Below are 20492 nucleotides of genomic sequence, written 5' to 3'. Positions count from 1 at the left end.
AGGCCGAGCACAGTGGCTCATGCCTGTAATCCCAGCACTTTGGGAGGCTGAGGTGGGCAGGTCATGAGGTCAGGGGATTGAGACCATCCTGGCCAACATGGTGAAAGCCTGTCTCTACTAAAATACAAAAAATTAGTTGGGCATGGTGGTGCACATCTGTACTCCCAGCTACTCAGGAGGCGGAGGCAGGAGAATTGCTTGAACCCAGAGTTGCAGTGAGCTGAGATTGCACCACTGCACTCCAGCCTGGCAACAGGGCGAGACTCTGTTTCAAAAAAAAAAAAAAAAAAAGATCAATGAGTTATTTCCCTCTCTTTTTTGGACCCAGACTTTGAGATCCAGTGTATATTTTCTCTTATGACACATCTCAACTGGGACTGGCCACATTTCAAGTGACCAACAGCCACAGGTGTCCCTATTAGGGCAGGGTTAAGAGGGTTTCAAAATGTAAAATTACATGGTTAGGTTTGGAATGATTCTTTGTGCTTAGGTACAGGAGAACACGTCCTGCTCAGCAAGGTTTCCAGAGTTGGAGCGAGAGGAAGAGGTTGGGGCGTTTATGTTCTGGTGATCACGAAGACAAGGTCAGCCAAGTACACAGTTAGCGCTCAGCCAAGTGGAGCAGGGAGTCTGAGCCTGGTTGCCTCTAAAATGGCACAGGCGCAGCTCCTGGTTGCCCTGGTTACAGTCCCCTCCTCATGAGAATAACATTTTCATAAGAAAAGCCACATGCAAACGAGGTCAGCAGCCAGGAGGGAGTGGAGCAGCCCTTAGCTTTGCCAGCTACATCTTCAAGGAGGTACCACCGGGGAGGGGCTTGAGCAAAGGACAACGGTGAAATTCAGCAGGGTATGAGTTGGGTGATAAAGGAAAGGTGGTAGCAGGCCTGTGTGCCTGAGATCATTCTAGACCCGGGATGTGATTATGCTGTCGTATGGGCATGGTCCGTATAAGCTACCATGTCTTACCTGTGCTACCTGCCCACACTACCACCTGGAAGGAACCCTGGGCAGGGAGATGGTGGTAGTCACTTTCCTGGTGGCTTTTATGAATTGACTTGGGCTACCAGTAACTGTAGTGATACTGGTGACAGGCAAAGTCGAGCCTACTCAAAGGCTCGGGTGGCTCAAATTGTCGTATCAACAAATGAATGAATGAATGATATGAAACTGACATATCTCGTAACTCAGAAAAGGTGGATGCCAGATATGGCTTCCATTTTTCGGCTCTTCCTTTCCTGGTGAGAGGCAGGAGGTTTGGACTGTAGTTCTAGCTTTTCTTCTCTACTCATTTAGCAGTCTTTTTTTTTTTTTTTTTTTTTTTGAGATGGAGTCTCACTCTGTTGCCCAGGCTGGAGTGCAATGGCGCGATCTCTGCTCACCACAACCTCTGCCTCCCAGGTTCAAGCGATTCTCCTGTCTCAGCTTCCTGAGTAGCTGGGATTACAGGCATGTGCCACCACGCCTGGCTAATTTTTGTATTTTAGTAGAGACGGAGTTTCACCATGCTGGCCAAGCTGGTCTCGAACTCCTGACCTCAGGCGATCCACCCTCCTCAGCCTCCCAAAGTGCTGGGATTACAGGCGTGAGCCACCGCGCCCGGCCCATTTAGCAGTCTTGAATAACTCACTTGGCCTTAGTGAGACTCGGTCTACCCATCTGTGAAATGGGAGAACAGTTCCCATAAGGAGGGCTGAGTGAGGTAATGGCATGAAAGTGACCGAATGTCCAGCTGTAAAATAATTAGAATGGGGAACAAGCTGATGGAGAAGTAGGTTTGGAGAAGAGCAAACGACCCCATTGGCGGCTGTCCCTGTGACGATAGTATTAAGGCCGAAAAAGTCTGTGGGTAAAGTCTGGGGACGTAAAAGCCCATGTTGGGGCAGGGTAGGGGGCGGAAACGCTCGCACCTCTGTGAACTGCACGTTGGCCGGGTCCCCCAGGGTGGAGCCGTCGGGCTGCTTGTAGCCAGCGTAGCGGATGAGCTGGGAGTTCCAGACTCGGAAGTCGTGCTTGCCGTCTGTCCTCTGGGGGAATATGGTGATGGCAGACCTGCGGTGGAGAGAGGGGAACACCCGGCATCAGGGCGGGACTTGCACTGTGGGAATATACTAAACATGGTGCCACCCAGGGCCACAGCCGCTTGAGGCTCAAGGTGGATTACCTCCGTGCCAAGGTCCTCAGCGCCAATGGAGCGGCGGTCGGAAGGGAGGGGCCATGCTCTGTTCCTCCACTGGAACTATGGTGTAAGGAAAGGGGTGGAGGGGGTGGGAGGCCCCATGCCACCATGCTGAAGGAAAGAATCTCTTTCTAGCTGGAGACTTTTAAATACTGACTTGAGCCAGTCTTCCAAAGTTATTTTGCAGCCAGTCATTTCCATGGCAACATCAGACCCTGTTTCCCTTTAAGAATGCACTATGTGCCGAGGGCGGTGGCTCACCCCTATAATCCCAACACTTGGGGAGGCCGAGGCGGGTGGACCATGAGGTCAGGTGTTCGAGACTGGCCTGGCCAACATAGTGAAACCCCGTCTCTATTCAAAATACAAAAAATTAGCTGGGTGTGGTGGTGCATGCCTGTAATCCCAGCTACTTGGGAGGCTGAGGCAGGAGAATCGCTTGAACCTGGGAGGCAGAGGTTTCAGTAAGCCAAGATCACACCACTGCACTCCAGCCTGGGCGACAGAGTGAGACTCCATCTCAAAAAATAAAAATAAAATAAAAATAAAAAAAGAATGCACTATAGGCCAGGCATGGTGGCTCATGCCTATAATCCCAGCACTTTGGGAGGCCAAGGCAGGCGGATCATGAGGACAAGAGATGGAGACCATCTTGGCATACATGGTGAAACTCTGTCTCTACTAAAAACACAAAAATTAGGTGGGTGTGGTAGCGCATGTCTGTAGTCCCAGTTACTCGGGAGGCTGAGGCAGGAGAATCGCTTGAACCCAGAAGGTGGAGGTTGCAATGAGCTGGGATCACACCACTGCACTCCAGCCTGGCAACACAGCGAGACTCCATTTCAAAAAAAAAAAAAAAAAGAAAGAAAGAAAAAAAATAGTAATGTGCTGCAGAATCCGGATTCTAGTCTTCTCTCAGTCATCATTAATTCTCATCCACTTTGCCCACCCCCCTTACCAGACCAAAGTTTATAGACTTCTGATTAAAAAGCAATCAGCTTGCATTTGCATTCACATTTTATTTATTTAAAAGAAAACTGCAGGTCACCAGCCATTGGTTTCGCCTGCCTAAACAGGCAACAGTGAAGGCTGTATTCTTTTATTAATTGTAGAAAGCTGTTGTCTGCTGAAGGTCCTATCTGGAGCCCTGGTCTCTCCGTTAAAAGGGATATCAACAAGTATTAGGTGTTAACAATATCTTAGCACCAAACTGAGCCTTTCTCCTCGACATCATCATCAGGATTGGAAAAGAAAAAAAAAAGGAAAATAACTTTCTCACAGTGTAGTTCAATGTCATCTCACGGCAGGAGCTCTTGCCAGCTGGACTCATTGGTCCCCCATCCCAGGCTATGGAAACACGGTCCTGGCTTCTTGTGTCAACACAAAGATGGCATCTTGGGTCCAACTCGTTGCTTCTAGATCTTCTCACATAAACATTCCTGTCCAGAACTGTGTCCCTGCTGATCCCCTTGGCTGGAACCCCCCTCTTCCATTTTACGTCCAAGTTCAAGACCTGATTCAAATCCGCTTCCTCCATAAAGCAACCCCTCCCGTCTCATCTAGTTTCACAGGGCCTTCTTTCTGAGCATGGTTTTTAGGTCGTACTCTCTACACAAGACAATGTAGCATGTAATTCTGCAGGGGTGATGCATCACAGCTGAAGGTGAGTCTAGAATCCAGGCTGAAGGCCAAAATCACATGGAGTCAAAGATGCTCTTAAAGATCTCTTAACAGAGGCACCATCTTGGAGATGAACACACAGTGAGTCAAACAGTTTTCCCTCCAGCACTAAAACACATTGCTGTTTCTCTGGTTGAACATCCGATAAAGGGTGTTTGTGTAATGTGGATATTTTTAAAGTGTGTTTAGAAACACCAGAATCACACACAGTGAGTGGGGTGTGATGCCTACTCTATGTGCAGAAACTGAGACCAACGGAAGAACCAGAACATATATCTATGCCTCTACTCTCCTGCATCCCTGAGCACACTGTAAACCTGCATCTCTCCCTCTCTCCTTCTCTCTGCTATCCTTCCCCTCTTACGCACAGATTATTCCTATCACATTATATACTTTTTTTTTTTTTTGAGACAGTCTCACTCTGTCACCCAGGCTGGAGTGCAGTGGTGCAACCTTGGCTCACTGCAACCTCCACCTCCTGGGTTCAAGCAATCCTCCCACCTTAGTCTCACAAGTAGCTGAGACTACAGGCACACTCCAGCACGTCCTACTAATTTTTTGCATTTTATGTAGCGATGGGGTTTCACCACATTGCCCAGGCTGGTCTCGAACTCTTGAGCTCAAGTGATCCATTCACCTTGGCCTCCCATCTTGCTGGGATTTCAGGTGTGAGCCACAGCGCCCGGCTGCATGGTATACATTCTTATATAGTTCTCATCGTTTTCAGACACAAGGGTTAAAAAGTATAAAAAGAAAAAGAATCTGCTGAATGTTTTCTTTAATAGATCTCACAAAGACCCCCTAATACAGCACTGAAAAAAGTGGAGGTGCACTGCTGGGCCTGGGGTGACCATACTCAGAGCCTGCTCACAGCCCCATTTGAAAACTACCAGAAGAGACTAGGCGTGGTGGCTCACACCTGTGATCCCAGCTCTTTGGGAGGCCAAGGCAGGTAGATCAGCTGAGGTCAGGAGTTTGAAACCAGCCTGGCCAACATGGTGAAACCCCGTCTCTACTAAAAATACAAAATTTAGCTGGGCATGGTGGTGCGTACCTGTAATCCCAGATACTCGGGAGGCTGAGGCAGGAAAATTGTTTGAACCTGGCAGGTGGAGGTTGCAGTGAGCCAAGATCGTGCCACTGTACTCCAACCTGGGTGACAGAGCAAGACTCTGTCTCAAAAAAAAAAAAAAAAAAAAAAAAAAAAAGGGAATCCACCAGCAGAAGAGCCCAAGGGCCCATAAACTCCTTGAGGACCTGGCCTAATCAGGTCCAGATACATGGGAGGGTTCTTTAATATTCTTTAAGGGGTGAGGTCTCCAGGAAAAGAGTTGTCTTGGGAGAGAGACCTAAATACCAATTCCTCATGCAGGCCCAGGCTTAGATTACAGGCCCTTTTCTTACTGGTGAACTCAGAAAATTGGCAAACCCCATTTCCTTCTTAAGGAGAGAAGAGACACATCTAAGAAAACTCATGCTTCATGCAGAGAAGCCACTTTTGGATGAACTCAGTGAAGCCCGGGGGCTTGTGAGAATATCCCTGCAGTGATCCTGTGTGGCTCCAAGATGGGACTGGTGCTCAGTGGCTGGGAACAGATGCCATGGCAGCAGTGAGCCAGCAGAGTCAACAAGTGTAGCCGGCTGTCTGTGGGGTCCCAGCTGTTCCCTTCCACCTGTCCCTCTCCCAGCTGAGACTTGCCAGCGTGGCCGCCACCAGCCACATGGATGTCTGCCTGCCTCGGCCTGCTCCCTGTGGCTTTGTCCTTTGTATTGTTGAAGAGGAGTCCAGGGTGTGGCTTGGCTGGGTGGAACCTGAAGGGGCAGTTCCCATCGCATCGGCAAGAGAAATTGCCTTTTAAACCAAGGAAGATTTGGTTTGGTTTGTCTCCAGGTGACAGAGAAAGACACAGTAAAAGCAGGTCACCACAAGCAATAGGATTTTCCGATTCCTGGGAATCTCAACTATTTGTTCCTGTCCTCTCCACAAAGGATGCTGAACTGTGGGTTGAACATGATGTTTGCAGCTGTAGTTTTGCAAACCACACAGGAGTCCACTTGCCCCAGAAAAGAAGGAACATGGGACGGGGTATGGAATAAAGATGCTGGGGCCAGGCGAGGTGGCTCATGCCTGTAATCCTGGCATTTTGGGAGGCTGAGGCGGGTGGATCACTTGAGGTCAGGAGTTTGAGACCAGCATGGTCAACATCATGAAAGCCTGTCTCTACTAAAAATAAAAATTAGCCAGGTGTGGTGGCGGGTGCTTGTAGTCCCAGCTACACAGTAGGCTGAGGCAGGAGAATCGCTTGAATCTGGGAGGCAGAGGTTGCAGTGACCCGAGATCACACCACTGTACTGCAGCCTGGGCGACAGAGCAAAACTCTGTCTCAAAAAAAAAAAAAAAGATGCCAGGACACCTCTCCCTGCTCGGCCTGTCTGCCTGAGATGACGAGCACTTCCCTGGCAGGTGAGCTGACTCCAGAGTCAAAGTACAATGCTGTGGGGACTTTTGACTCCCTGCTCCCCAATGCCCAGCTGGTCAGCTCACCTGAGGTTCCCTTTATTGGTGGCATACTTGACGTGGTTGCAGATGTAGTTGAACATCCCGTGGGCTGTGGTGCAGTCGCGAGCATCGAATACCTGAAAGAGGCGCAGGGTGGAACTGATTGCCTCTTATTTCCCTCTCTAACTCCCCAGCGCAATCTTCCCATTTTAGGAGAACCCAGATCCCACTCCAGTTGCTGCTCCATTGGTGAAGTGGGCACCTCATTACTGAGTCCCAGGCTCCATTTTATATTTTCTCTTTTCTATCCTAATAACCAAGGCCAATTTGAGCAGAAAAAAAAAAAAAAATCCCCTAAAAGTAAGCATGGCATGTAAGTGAACGTAGGAAAGGAATAGTAAATGAAGGGGAGTTTAAATGGGCTGGTTACATTTCCTGTTAGGTTACTAGGGATTAGGGATTAAAAAAAAAATAATAATAACAAAAATCAAACAAAACCCCCCTGACCTTGATAACAAATCTACTTCCAACTTTAAACTATTTCCTAAAATAAAATCATAATCAAGGGACACAGAAATGAATGCCTTCAGGGAGTAGGCAGATAAATAAGCTGAGTAGGTGCAAGACAAAAGGGAGTGGTGAGGTCTGCGGTCAACTGAAAAGTATAAGCCCTCCCTTCCAAGAGATATGCAAGTTCATTTTTGCAAAAGCACTGCGTTGGCTAAATAAGACATGATTATCATCTAGAGCTGGCTGTGATCTTAGAATGTGGGACCCTATGACCACCATCTGATAGGTCACCATGGCCACCAGGTACCCTTGACAGAAGCTTATCCTTTTTAAAGCTCCATCCACTCCCCTTCCCCTCTTCCCTCATTTATGGGCTCTTCAAGGTATCTGACTTCACCACCTACCTGCAGCTTGGACCACTGGATCCTGCCCACACAGCGCGAGGCATTCCGCCAGGCATGCTTGGCCCCGTAGATGAGCTCTGTGTCCTTGAGTTGGTAGGTGCTAGTGGTTTCGATCTCTTTGTTCACCTCTTCCAGCCTTTCCATGTGGGCTTTGGAGCCAAATCTGAATGAAGAGGAAGGGACATGGGAATATCACCCCGTCTTCTGAATTAGAAGTTGGTGGAAGGGGAGAGCTATTCCAAGAGGCTGGAAGCTACAAAAAATTCCAAGTTGACTTCTGGATGCAACAGTTTGATTTCTGGATGCAAGATAAAGCAGACACTGCAAACTCAAATGCCCACAAAGGCTGAACATTGTACATACAACTCAACCAGCTGGGTGGGGACTGTGGCAAACAGGTGAGCCAGGCCTTGTCCAAAGGGGGCAGCCATGACTCCACTCCTACCACTTGTCACCTGACAGGAGCGGGGGCCCATGACTGCCAAATCTTTCCAGAGAAACTGGAAATCTGACTTTTAAAGGGAACTCTTCTAATTTTTAAATGTTGGCAATGAATTCAATTTTAGAAAGTTAAAAAAAATTTCTATGAAAAATTTTTGGTTTACAGAAAGGTATATAGGATAATATAATAAACCCCCATGTCCCAAGCCTAAAAAATAATATAATAGTTTCTTGGGGAAGGCTTTCCCATGGTAAACAATTCTCTTCCCAGAAGTGACTGCTGTGTTGAACCTGGCGTTTACCATTCTCACACACTTGTTTGTATCTTCGCCACATGTGTATCTATCCTTCAACCATGTACAATGTCATTCTGCATGTTTAAAGCATTCATATAGGCTGGGTATGGTGGCTCACATAATCCCAGCACTTTGGGAGGCCGAGGAGGGTGGATCACTTGAGGCTAGGAATTCGAGACCAGCCTGGTCAACGTGGCAAAACTCTGTCTCTACAAAAAATACAAAAATTAGCTGGGTGTGGTGGCGCATGCCTGTAATCCCAGCTACTTAGGATGCTGAGGCAGAGAATTGCTTGAGTCTGGGAGGCAGAGGTTGCAGTGAGCCCAGATCACGCCATTGCACTCCAGCCTGGGTGACAGAGCAAGACTCTGTCTCAAAAAAATAAATCAATAAAAAAATTCATATAAATGGTGCTATACTAGATGTATCCTTTTACAATTTATCCTTTCTTTTGCTCAAAGTTAGCTACGAACTGCAGTTCCATTAACACGCAGAGCACTAATCCCTTTGATTTTTACGGTTGTATAGTATTCCATCACTGGAATATACCACAACTTACCCATTCTCCTGTTGATGGCATTTATGTGGTTTCTTTTTCTTTTCTTTCTTTCTTTCTTTTTTTTTTTTTTTTTGATGGAGTTTCACTGTATTCCCCCAGGCTGGAGTGCAGTGGTGTGATCTTGGCTCACTGCAACCTCCATCTCCTGGGTTCAAGCGATTCTCATGCCTCAGCCTTCCAAGTAGCTAGGATTATAAGCGTGCACCACCATGCCCTGCTAATTTTCGGATTTTTAGTAGAGGTAAGGTTTCACCATGTTGGCCAGGCTGGTCTTGAATTCTTGGGCTCAAGCAATCTGCCACCTTGGTCTCCCAAAGCGCTGGGATTATAGGCATGAGCCACTGTGCCTGGTCTCTTGTTGGATCTCTAATTTTAATTTTTTCCTGCTACAAACAATGTTTCAGTGAACATTCTTACTGATGGTTTCTTGTGAACAGGTGTGAGAATTTCTCTAGGGTATGTATCTAGGCATGGAATTGCTTGAAATTTTTCAAATTATAAGCAACCCTTTGCAGGTGAAACAAAAGCATTTCTGGGGAACAGATGTGACCTGTGGGTAGCCAGTTTTAAGCCTCTGTGTATGGCAGAGGCCTTGTGCTTTGGCCTTGGTTTGCAAAGTTGGGGCTGACATCTTTGTCTCCAGCATTCGATAACTTACCTTGGGCTCCCCAGAATTGACATACACTTGCCTTTTAATTGAAGAATAGTATTGATCAATAAACTCTTTGGCGAGAGGGAAGAGCTGTTCTTTTGTGCGGACATCTTCAGGCCTCCGTAGATGCTGAGAAGGAAGCATGATGGAGCCCATGCAGATGTACTCAGTGCATCCCGTTTCCTGGAAGATCAAGAGATTTGGGCTATTGCTTGGTTTTACCCAAGAGTGGCAGGTGTTAGGCTGTAGGCTTGGATCTCATATTCATGGTTGAATTTACCTGGCCCTTAATTCCCAGAGGCTTCAAATCCTTGCTGGATATGGTCATAGCCGTGTTAAGGAACACTAAGTAGCATTTTCAGGTTCCTAAAGTATTTGCTCTACTCATCTTGGGAACAGAAGCTTTTTGACTAGGAATCAGAATCACTGGTACTAAAATCTGAAATATTTTTAGATTTTGCATGATGATCAAAGAGGAACTAATACAGTGGCTACAGTAACTCATTTTAATGCATCTATGATAGATTGATTGCAAAATAGGGCCCTAATTTTTCCCCTCCCTGTATTCACTTCCTTTGTGATGTGGCTTTACAGCAATTCTCCATGAAGAAGTGGAGCCTATCCCTTAACCCCTTGACTCTGGGCTGGTTTTGACCCTTAGGATGTGGCAGAAATGACCCTGTGACAATTCTGAGTCTAGGCCTCAAGAGTTCTTGCATGTTTCTGCTCATTCTCTTAGAATCCTGCAACTACATGTGAACAAGCCCAAGCCAGCTTGCTGTAAGAGGAGAGACCACATGGAACAGGGCTGAGTTATCTCAGCCAGGACTGTCCTAGACCACCCTGACCTTAGTTGACCCATCAGACATACCTACAGATGCATGAGAAAGCCTCACCAAAATCAACAGAGTCTGGACCAGATCACTAAACCACCCAGCCAATCCATAGACTTTTGAAAAATTATACATAGTTTTAATAGTTGTTTTCACCCAATAAGTTTCAGGGCAATTTGTTACATTGTAATAGCTTGCAGATACCATTCCTCCAAGAGGCCCAGGTTCAACAAAAATTTAAAACAATATAGCAGTTTGTTGACTATTACAAATATGAAATAAAAATATTGAGGACACACTGTGAAATCAAGGAAGGGTTTGTTCAATACTCCACCAGTGGTCAGACTATGAGAGACAGAGAGGGTATTCACAAGCAGCAACTCTCCTTAGATTCTTTTGCATACTGGGTTCATGAATAAAAAGCATTTACATAAGAGAGTGAGAATTCACCAGTGGTTCTCAAACAGGGGTGAATTTCTTGCCCAGGGGATGTTAGGTAATGTCTTGGAGACTGTAAGAGTTGAAGAAGGAAGAAAGAAACATGAAAAGTGGCTTAACAATCAGAGACAGGTTTATTTTAAAGAATAAACCTGAGAGGGGCTTCTGGCTGAGTTAGGTTAGGAGCACTCTTTTTTTTTTCTCTTTAAGTTCCAGGATACATCGCAGGTTTGTTACATAGGTATACATGTGCCATGGTGGGCACCTAACAACCCATCATCTAGGTTTCAAGCCCCGCATACATTAGGTGTTTGTCTTAATGAGGAGCACTCTTTTCTACAGACTAAGAGTATTTAAGGGTTTAGGGTGATAGAGTTTATCACAGTCTTGAAATGTTTCTGTGTCTCTTTGTCTTGCTTATCTGGGAGGGAGAATTTTTGTGTCTGTTCCCATACATTTTCCTGCAGCTGCAGGCATATTCCCCAAGTCTGCTTTTAGCTTCCCTATCTTAGTGCATCTAAAGGGAAAGGAATATGCTATTAAGGCCCACTGTTTTACTGGAGTCTATTAAATGAGTGTGAAGTTTGGTGGTTACCCAAGAGACTTTTCCCCCTCCCTCTGTGCCTGAGCTGTGTTATCTGTGTTTTACTGTCTGCCTTTTCTGGCTGCTTGTTGTTAGAAGGGAGGTGATTTCCTTGAAATGCATGAGGTTAGAAAGCGAACTGGAACTTAAAATGGCAGTGTTTGTCCAAGGGGGCGGTGCTTCTGCTGTCAGAGACATTTTGGTTGTCACAGCCTGGAAGGGGCATACTGACATCTAGGGGGTATGGGTCAGGGGTGGTGCTCAACACCCTACAACAGAGGGCAACCCCCGACTTATCCGACTTATCCGACTCCAAATGTGGACAGTGATGCAGCTGCACCCCCTCGTCTATACCCTGCTGGGGTACTCACCAATGTGCTGTTAAGGTGGAGGGTGTCAGTGAGAACCACGTCAGTCTCCCAGTTCTTGACTTTGAGGAAGCGTGGACACTTGGAGGGGCTGCCATTCTTTGTGGGGGACTGTTTTCCTGAGGCAGGGGGCTGGAGGAGAGAATGAAGGTGGAAGATGAGGCAGGGCCTTGAGTGGACCATAACATTGTCTCCACAGAGGCTGGGAGAGCCATTGTTCTTCCTGGGATCTGCCTTGAGTCACCAACTGTCTATATCCAGAGTAAGATCCAGCCCTCCCTGGTTGACATGTACAAGGTTCCTGGGAACCTGATTTCCCCACTTACATGAAAAGAAACACCATGGAAGAGCCTCTTGGGTTCTGCTCTGGGGAGAGGGATCAGGAACTCAAAGGTGGTCTCTCTGGTTCCATAGGGTCTGACACACTGAGTAAGGACTTGGTGAACATTTGTTGAATGAACACATGACTGAAAGGACACCATCAGCCTCTTTGAATGATAACAGCCCCTAGCACTGAGGAATCAAACCTAAAGCTGGGTTGATTTACTTGGATTTCTAGGCCTTTCTATGACAGTCCAAACTCACCATTTCTGGCAAGGACTGAGAAAACAAAGATTTAAACTGAAAAATTTTGGGCCAGGCACAGTGGCTCACACCTGTAATCCTGGCACTTTGGGAGCCTGAGGCGGGCGGATCACTTGAGATCAGAAGTTTGAGATCAGCCTGGCCAACTTGGTGAAACCTCGTCTCTATTAAAAAATACAAAAATTAGCCAGGCGTGGTAGCGCATGCCTGTAATCTCAGCTACTTGGGAGGCTGAGGCGAGGTAGGAGAATCACTTGAATCCGGGAGGCAGAGGTTGCAGTGAGCCAAGATCACACCACTGCACTCCAGCCTGGGAGACAGAACGAGACTCCATCTCAGAAAAATAATAACGAAATAAAATAAAATAAAATAAAATAAATTGAAAAAATTTGAAGCAAAGAATATTGCCCCCAAATTTCTGGTTTCTGACTTTCAAAACTTCCAGGCTTGTTTCTGCCTCAGGGCCTTTGCACTTACTGTCCCCTCTGTCTTGAACACCTACATGGAAAGAAACCATGGAAGAGCCTGTTTATGGGGAACTTTAGTCCCCCATTTATCTTCACTCTGCAAACAATTTGACCAGTAGGTGAGTGGGGATAAGTCTCAGGCTGACCAGTGTTGGCCCATTCATTTTAGACCTCACTGATAAGGATTACATCTGTCTTTTTTTTTTTTTTTTGAGACAGGGTCTCGCTCTGTCACACAGGCTGGAGTACAGTGGTGCAATCATAGCTCACTGTAGACTTGACTTCCTAGGCTCAAGCGATCCTCCCACCTCACCCTCCCAAGTAGCTGGGACTACAGGTGCATGCCACCATGCCCAGCTATTGTTTTGTATTTTTTGTAGATACAGGGGTCTCACTATGTTGCCCAGGCTGGTCTTGAACTCCCAGACTCAAGTAATCCTCCTGCCTCAGCCTCCCAAAGTGTTGGGATTACAGGTGTGAGCCATCGCGCCTGGCCTAGGATCACATCTGTCTTAGATGCTCCTGGGTTATTGTCTACTTGCCTGGGCACAGGCACACACATGCATCAGGCAAACATTGGTCACTTAGTAACTCTAAGGGAGGCGCAGCAGGCGCACCCTGATGCGAAAGCCAAGCAAGGTCAGGGAGAAGATGAGCCAATGTTAAGTGACACTCATGCAAAGAGTACATCAGTGCACAGTGACCTTGAGGCAGGGTATTCATACATTCAACTAGTATTTATTGAGCACCTATTATAATACATGCTCAATAAATAGGCACTGGGGATTCAGCAGTGAAGAAGACAGGGACCTTGCTCTCTGAAGTGTTATGTGGTGGAGGTGGAGATAAACAGTAAGTAAACTAACATAGGATCAATATAATTCCAGGTGACGATAAGAATAGAAAATGGGGAGGTGACTGTAACTAAGTGGAGGGGAGAAGGGCAAGTGCAAAGGCACTGATGTGGGAATGAGCTTGTTAAGTTCAAAGGACCAGCAAGGAGGTTGACTGTGGCTGCAGTGTATGCATGAGGGCAAGTGTAAGGAGATAAAATCAGAAAGGAGGCAGGGTACCCATCTCACTGACTTGGAGGAGCTCAGGCTGGTGAGGGTAGCTGTGAATTATGATCAAATGCGCTAAGTCCAGGATAGAAGTCACAGAGAACTGCGAAGGACTAATACTGATAACTAACATTAAATGAGCACTTACTATGTGCCAAGCAACAACCTTATTATCTCCATTTTACAGATTAGGAAACTGAGGCACAGAGAGGTTAAGTTGCCCAAGATTGCAGAGCTAATAAGTTGAAGAAAGGAGTCCAATCTAGGCAGTCTGGCTATCAAACCATGTCCTTAACAGCTTGACTATCCTGCCTCTTGGCCATTAGGAATAATTCATTCATTTAACACATGTTTATTGAGTAGTTCCCATGTGCCAGGTGAGGCAGCAGAGACCAAGGCCATAGGACAAACTAGATGGATGTGATCTCAGCTCCCATGGAGTCACAGTCCTGTAGGAGGTGATGAAAACTGAATGAGCCATGGCAATCGATTTAGCACAATGGATGCCATTACATGGGACCTTGGCAACACAGGGGAGGTGGGAGTGCATAGAAGAGACATCTAACCTCTAGGTCAAGACCAAAGATAAGTACGTCCTAGACAGGCAAAGAAGAGGAAGCAAGGTCTTACAAGCAGAGAGAACAGATCATGCAAATGTCCTAAGTTAAGAGAATTATCATGGCCACCTTTGCAGCCAGTGGAATAAGAGTTCTGTGCTGAAGCATTCATGGCGCCATGTTGGAGCCCGGGGAACAGGAGGGGGGGGAAGAGTGTGCCACTGTTAAAGATCGCTCCAGAAGAGTGCAGGCTGTGGCAGCACAGGGAACCCACGGAAGGTGATAGGATTCATAATCTTCCACGTCTCCCCGCCCTGGCCAGATCTGGTCCTCCTCAGTGCTGGGTGCTACCAACTGTCTGTGCGGGACACGCCACAGGTGGGAGCTACCTTAGTCATCAGCCTCTTCTCTATCTCCCACACCCAACTCATCACTGGTGATCACCCATCTTAGCTTTTTAACTAGCTCTAGAACCCATTCACTCCTCTCCCCTTCCACTGGCCAGCGCCCTGACCAAGTCATCTCTTACTTGGATGATCAGTCACCCCCTAAACGTTAGCCATTATTTATTATTATAAATGTTATTATCATGTGACCACTAGCCCAACTTATAGTATTAGAAGTATTAGTATTACTAGTAGTACTGCAACGCTTCTGCAAGCATTATTACTTGTATTATTACTACTTGTATTACTATTATTACTTATATTATTACCTATATTATTATTACTTGTATTATTATTATTATTACTTCTGCAAGTATTATTACTACACTACCACACTCGGAGCATGATAAAGGTTTGGATGAGTTCTTCCCTTTGTTTCTCATTGATAGTTTCTGTCTCAGTTATTGTGCCCATGTTTCCTTAGGAATTTGCATATAAACAACCCCACTTTGTTCAAAGGCCTGACCAGGCACCCTAAACACTTCTTTAGGATCCTGTCTCTCCTCCTGTCTCTTCCAGGAGGAGTTTTGGAGGTGATGAAAGTCACATCTGGGCAGGGCTTTGTAGTAAACACATTCCTCTGATCATGCCGACAACCTGTATCATTGAGAAAAAAAAAAATCCTACTTTGCCCAGAGGAAGGCACCCCAGCCATTCTCCCTACACACCCGGTTTCAGATGTGGTGATGACATCGGGTCTGGGCCCAGGACTCAGAGGGTGGGGGGCCAGGCATGAGGAGGAGGAGGAGCAGGGTGTGGCCTGTGGGCAGCAGCTGACAGTCTTCATTGCCAGGGAGTGGGAGGAACGAGATAACAGGACTAATAAAAGAGGCCATCCGTGGAGGTCCCAGATGTGTGAGGAGTGGTTGTTAAGAGTCAAGTAATTGGCTGCCCGAGTGTGAGCCGCGCCACCCTCCACCCTGGGTTTCAGTGGATTGCACACTTGAAACCAGGCATTAGGAGGCTTCTGGCAGGACTGTTGTACTTGGCGCTTTGATGTTTTAATTAGCCAGCAGCAATATTAGATGACTCAGGAAGGGAGAAACGGCGAGATTAATATAGCAGTCAGGGGCCCTGCATGCAGGATGCAAATGACTTTTCTGAGTGGGCACCAAAGTTCTCCTGGTCAAAATGCAGATTAGCAGCACTTGGGAGTTATTACGGTGGGCACAGGGCTCATGTGGGCTTTGGACTGTGGCTACATACATCCTTTTCTGGCTTTATGTCTGCGGTGGGGACAATGGAAGCTTTTAGGTGGGAGGAGACATTGGCTCGCTCTTTGTGGACCCCAGGACACCTGCCCCTAAGTGTGCAAAGGAGGCCATGAGCCCATGGGCATTTTCATAGCCTTGTCAACACCTCTTTGCCTAGGAAGCTTGCAGAGGTCCTGAAGGAATGAAAGGAAATGGTCCTGCAGCCAGGCTCAAAAGGAGGCAGGGAGGTGCAGTCATGTCAGCCTGGGCTCTGGAGCTGAGAACGCCACTTCCAAGGCCTGCTGAAGCTCTGATTCTTTTTCCCCCTCTCTCTTTTCCTCCCTTCTTTCTCCCTTTCAACAAGTACATATTGAGCACCTACTGTATTTTGGGGACAAGTATTCTAGGACTCAGCAGCCGTTGAATGACTCTCATTCCACAACTGGGAAAAGCATCTTACAGCTGCTTCTTCTAAAGCAGAGATGTGCAGACGCCGTGGCCCACTGTCTGTTTTTGTACAGCTCCTGAGCTAAGAAGGATTTTTTCCATTTTTGGATTATTGAATGCAAAAATCAAAAGGAGAATATTTTGTGACACACGAAAGTTATATGATGTTCAAATGTTAGTGTCCATAAATAAAGTTTCACTGGGGCTCATTTGTGTCCATATAGCGTGTGGCAGCTTTGACACAACAATGTCAGAGCTGGCTAGTAGTTTTGATGGAGTCCAACGCCATGTGGCCCACAAAGCCAAAAATATTTATCTTGTCCTTTAGAGAAAAGGTCTGTAGACTCCTGATCTAAAGGGTTGAATTCCAGTGGCTGACCCTGACCACTGAGTTTGCTCAAATGCCGGCATGTTAGAAAACTTTCCTGAGCTTTTTTTTTTTTTTTTTTGAGATGGAGTCTCACTCTGTCACCCAGGCTGAAGCACATTGGTGTGATCTCGGAGCACTGCAACCTCCATCTCCTGGGTTAAGTGATTCTCCAGCCTCAGCATCCTGAGTAACTGGGATTACAGGCATGCGCCACCAGGCCTGGTTAATTTTTTTTTTTCTTTTTTTTTTAGTAGAGATGAGGTTTCACCATGTTGGCCAGGCTGGTCTTGAACTCCTGACCTCAGGTGATCTGCCCACCTCAGCCTCCCAAAGTGCTAGGATTGCATGTGTGAGCCACTGTGCCGGCTGTGATCATTCTTTAAAGCAGTGTCACCTCCTTGACATTCTCTGCCCCCAATCACCCTTACCATGCTTTGTTTTCCCCCAGCACTTAACACTACCTGTGGTCATCATGAACATATATGTACCTGGACATGTACATGCATATCTACATTTATATATCTTGTAGATACAATTTACATATACCTATATAGGCATTTATATAATACTTGTTTTCTGCCTACCCACTGTTCAGTTTGTTCTATCCCTGGAATAGTGCCCAGCACACAGTACATGTTCAATAAACATATGAGATCTGCATGAGACTGCATTCTGTCCTTCCTCCAAATTTATTTGAAGCCTGTGATAGTTAATATTGTCAACTTGATTGGATTGAAGAATGCAAAGTATTGTCCCTGGGTGTGTCCGTGAGGGTGTTGTCAAAGGACACTAACATTTGAGCAGTGGACTGGGAAAGGCAGACCCACCCTCAATCTGGGTAGGTACAATCTAATTAGCTGCCAGTGTAGCCAGAAAAATAAAAGTACCAGAAGAATGTAAAAAGACCAGACTGGCTTAGCCTCTGACCCTACATCTTTCTCCTGTGCTGGATGCTTCCTGCCCTTGAATATCGGACTCCAAGTTCTTTTAGCTTTGGGACTCGGGCTGGCTTCCTTGCTCCTCAGCTTGTAGATGGCCTATTGTGGGACCTCACCTTGTGATTGTGTGAGTCAATACTCCTTAATAAACTCCCCTTTATATACACATCTATCCTATTCATTCTGTCCCTCTAGAGAACCCTGACTAATACAAAGCCCTAACCCCATCCGCCACCCCCATGTGATTTTGTTGGGAGATAGAACTTTTAGGAGATAATGAAGGTTAAACAAGGTCATAAGGGTGGGGCCCTAATCTGATAGGATTGGTGGCCTTATATGAAAAGGAAGAGAGAGCTCTTTCTCTCTGTCTGCCATATGAGGACACAGAGAAGGCAGATGTCTACAAGCCAACAAGACAGCCCTCACCAGAACCTGACCACGCTGGCACCGTGACCTTGGACTTCCAGCCCCCAGAACTGTGAGCTGTAAATTTCTGTTGTCTAAGCCACCCAGGCAATGGTCCTTTGTGATTATAACTTAAGCAAACTAACACAAGGTCTAAAAAGCTTCAACACTGTAGAGTCCCTTAAAAGCTAAGCCAAGGACGTTGGCCTTGATTTCATAGAGAATCACGAGCCCTGAAGCTGCCTGCCTGAGTGAGTGATCTTTTCTCAGCTGGGTTTTAGGAAAGACATGATTGCAAGGATTGCAGGAGGGAGAGGGTCAAGGCAGAGAGACCCATGAGGAGGATGGTGCAATGAGGCCGTGAGTGGCCATAGGGTGGGAATGCAGCTGCAGGGGCAGCAGGACTAGAAGCGGGGAACTGAAGGTTGGGGGTTCCAGAAGTGGAACTGAGAGTCTCTAGGTAGGAGAGGATCGGGGCAAAGGATAAAGTCAACATGGATTGGGTAAGTGGAAGGATGGTGGGTTTTTTTGTTTTTTTTTTTTTGAGATGGAGTTTTGCTCTTGTTGCCCAGGCTGGAGTGCAGTGGCATGATCTCGGCTCACTGAAACCTCTGCCTCCCGGGTTCAAGCGATTCTCCTGCCTCAGCCTCCTGAGTAGCAGGGATTACAGGCATGTGCCACCACACCTGGTTAATTTTTGTACTTTTAGTAGAGACGGGGTTTCTTCATCTTGGCTGGGCTAATCTCGAACTCCTGATCTCAGGTGATCCACCTGCCTTGGCCTCCCAAAGTGCTGGGATTGTAGGCATGCGCCACTGCACCCGGCTGGATGGTGGGTTTTTTAGCAGATGTTAGGAAGTAAGAAGCAGGTGTGCTGGGCAGTGGATGGAGGGAGAATTTTTAGGCAAGAAGACAGAAACTCAGCACCAGAACTCAGAATACGTAGAAACAGAGGTCAAGCACCTGCCCTTCCCCAGTAGTGGCTGTCACTGTCACAGGTCTCACAGTGAAACCAGGACTGACAGCTACACCAAGGGAAGCAGGCAGGCACCTCTAAGACATACAGCATCTTAGGAGCTATTATGGCAGCAGTCTTCAATCTTTTTGGCACCAGGGACTGGTTTTGTGGAAGACAAATTTTCCATGGACCAGTGGTCAGGGGCATGGTTTCAGGATGATTCAAGCGCATTACCTTGATTGTGTGCACTATTTCTATTATTATCATATTATAATACACAATGAAATCATTATACAACTCACCATAATGTAGACTCAGTGGGAGCACTGAGCTTGTTTTCTGCAATTAGATGGTCCCATGTGGGGGTGATGGGAGACAGTGACAGATCATCAGGCATTAGATTCTCATAAGGCGCATGCAGCCTAGATCCTTCCTATGCGCAGTTCACAATAGGATTCGAGCTCCTATGAGAATCTAATGCCGCCACTGATCTGACAGGCGGCAGAGCTCAGGCGGTAACGTGAGTGATGCGGGGCAGCCGTAAATACAGATGAAGCTTCGCTTGCTCGCCCGCCGCTCACCTCCTGCTGGGTGGTCCAGCTCCTAACAGGCCAGTACTGGTCTGTGGCTTGGGGTTTGGGGACCCCCGTATTATGGGATGAACCGTGTCCTCCTCCCACCTCACCCCCATCAAATTCATATGTTGATGTCCTAAACTGCCTCAGAATATGAGCTTCTTTGGAGTTAGGGCCTTTACAGAGGAAATCAGGTTAAAGATGAGGTCATCGGGGTGGGTCATGATCCAGTAGGGCTGGTGTCCTTACAGAAAAGAGAAATTTGAAGGCAGACATGCTCACAGGGAGAGCGCCATGTGAACACAAAGACGGCCACCTACAAGCCAAGGAGGGAGGACTGGGTCAGCCTCTCCCTCCCAGCCCTCAGAAGGAACCAGCACTGCCGATACTTTGATTTTGTATTTCTGGCCTCCGGAACTGTGAGACAATCCATTCTGCTGTGTAAACCACCGAGTTGGTGGTGTTTTATTACAGCAGCCCTAGTAAACTCATCTAAGAGCTAAGGCCTAAACTTGTACAAAGCAAGTCGCTTCTTATCCTAATGCTATCGGCACCAGTGACAACTCTTCTATTAGAGGCCTGCAGCAATCTGCCCTGTTTGGCTTCTCCTGAAATGAGGGCAGCACGCTGGGGCTGAGCTGGGCAGAGGGCCATTCACACCAGGGGCCAGACACCACATACTGTGTCCTTTGCTGCAGCCCTGGGTGGCATCGCACCCACCTGTAGGTACCACCTCTCCTGGGCAGCAAGCGTAACCTGGTTATGAGCTGGGGCAGATCAGGGTCCAGGCCCACAGACTCACAAATCCAGAAGGTACCCACTTATCTGTGCCATTAAAACATTGCTACGTATAGAACTTAACCGGGCCGGGCGCGGTGGCTCAAGCCTGTAATCCCAGCACTTTGGGAGGCCGAGACGGGCGGATCACGAGGTCAGGAGATCGAGACCATCCTGGCTAACACGGTGAAACCCCGTCTCTACCAAAAAAATACAAAAAACTAGCCGGGCGAGGTGGCGGGCGCCTGTAGTCCCAGCTACTCGGGAGGCT

The 20492-nt window shown here is 47.1% G+C and overlaps 1 protein-coding gene across 1 annotated transcript in view; it reads right to left on the bottom strand.

The window, feature by feature from the left end:
- The window catches only part of NOS1 (nitric oxide synthase 1), a 140919-nt gene that overhangs the window by 55363 nt on the left and 65064 nt on the right, over window positions 1-20492 (bottom strand). The window contains 5 exon segments of the mRNA XM_017887872.1: window positions 1910-2051; window positions 6404-6495; window positions 7273-7435; window positions 9258-9403; window positions 11446-11574. Coding sequence (XP_017743361.1) covers window positions 1910-2051; window positions 6404-6495; window positions 7273-7435; window positions 9258-9403; window positions 11446-11574 — 672 coding nt within the window.

The sequence above is a fragment of the Rhinopithecus bieti genome, unplaced genomic scaffold (genome assembly GCF_001698545.2).
Source record: "Rhinopithecus bieti isolate Rb0 unplaced genomic scaffold, ASM169854v2 scaffold_17010, whole genome shotgun sequence".
NCBI lineage: Eukaryota > Metazoa > Chordata > Mammalia > Primates > Cercopithecidae > Rhinopithecus > Rhinopithecus bieti.
This window is presented reverse-complemented; position numbering and strand designations above follow the sequence as displayed.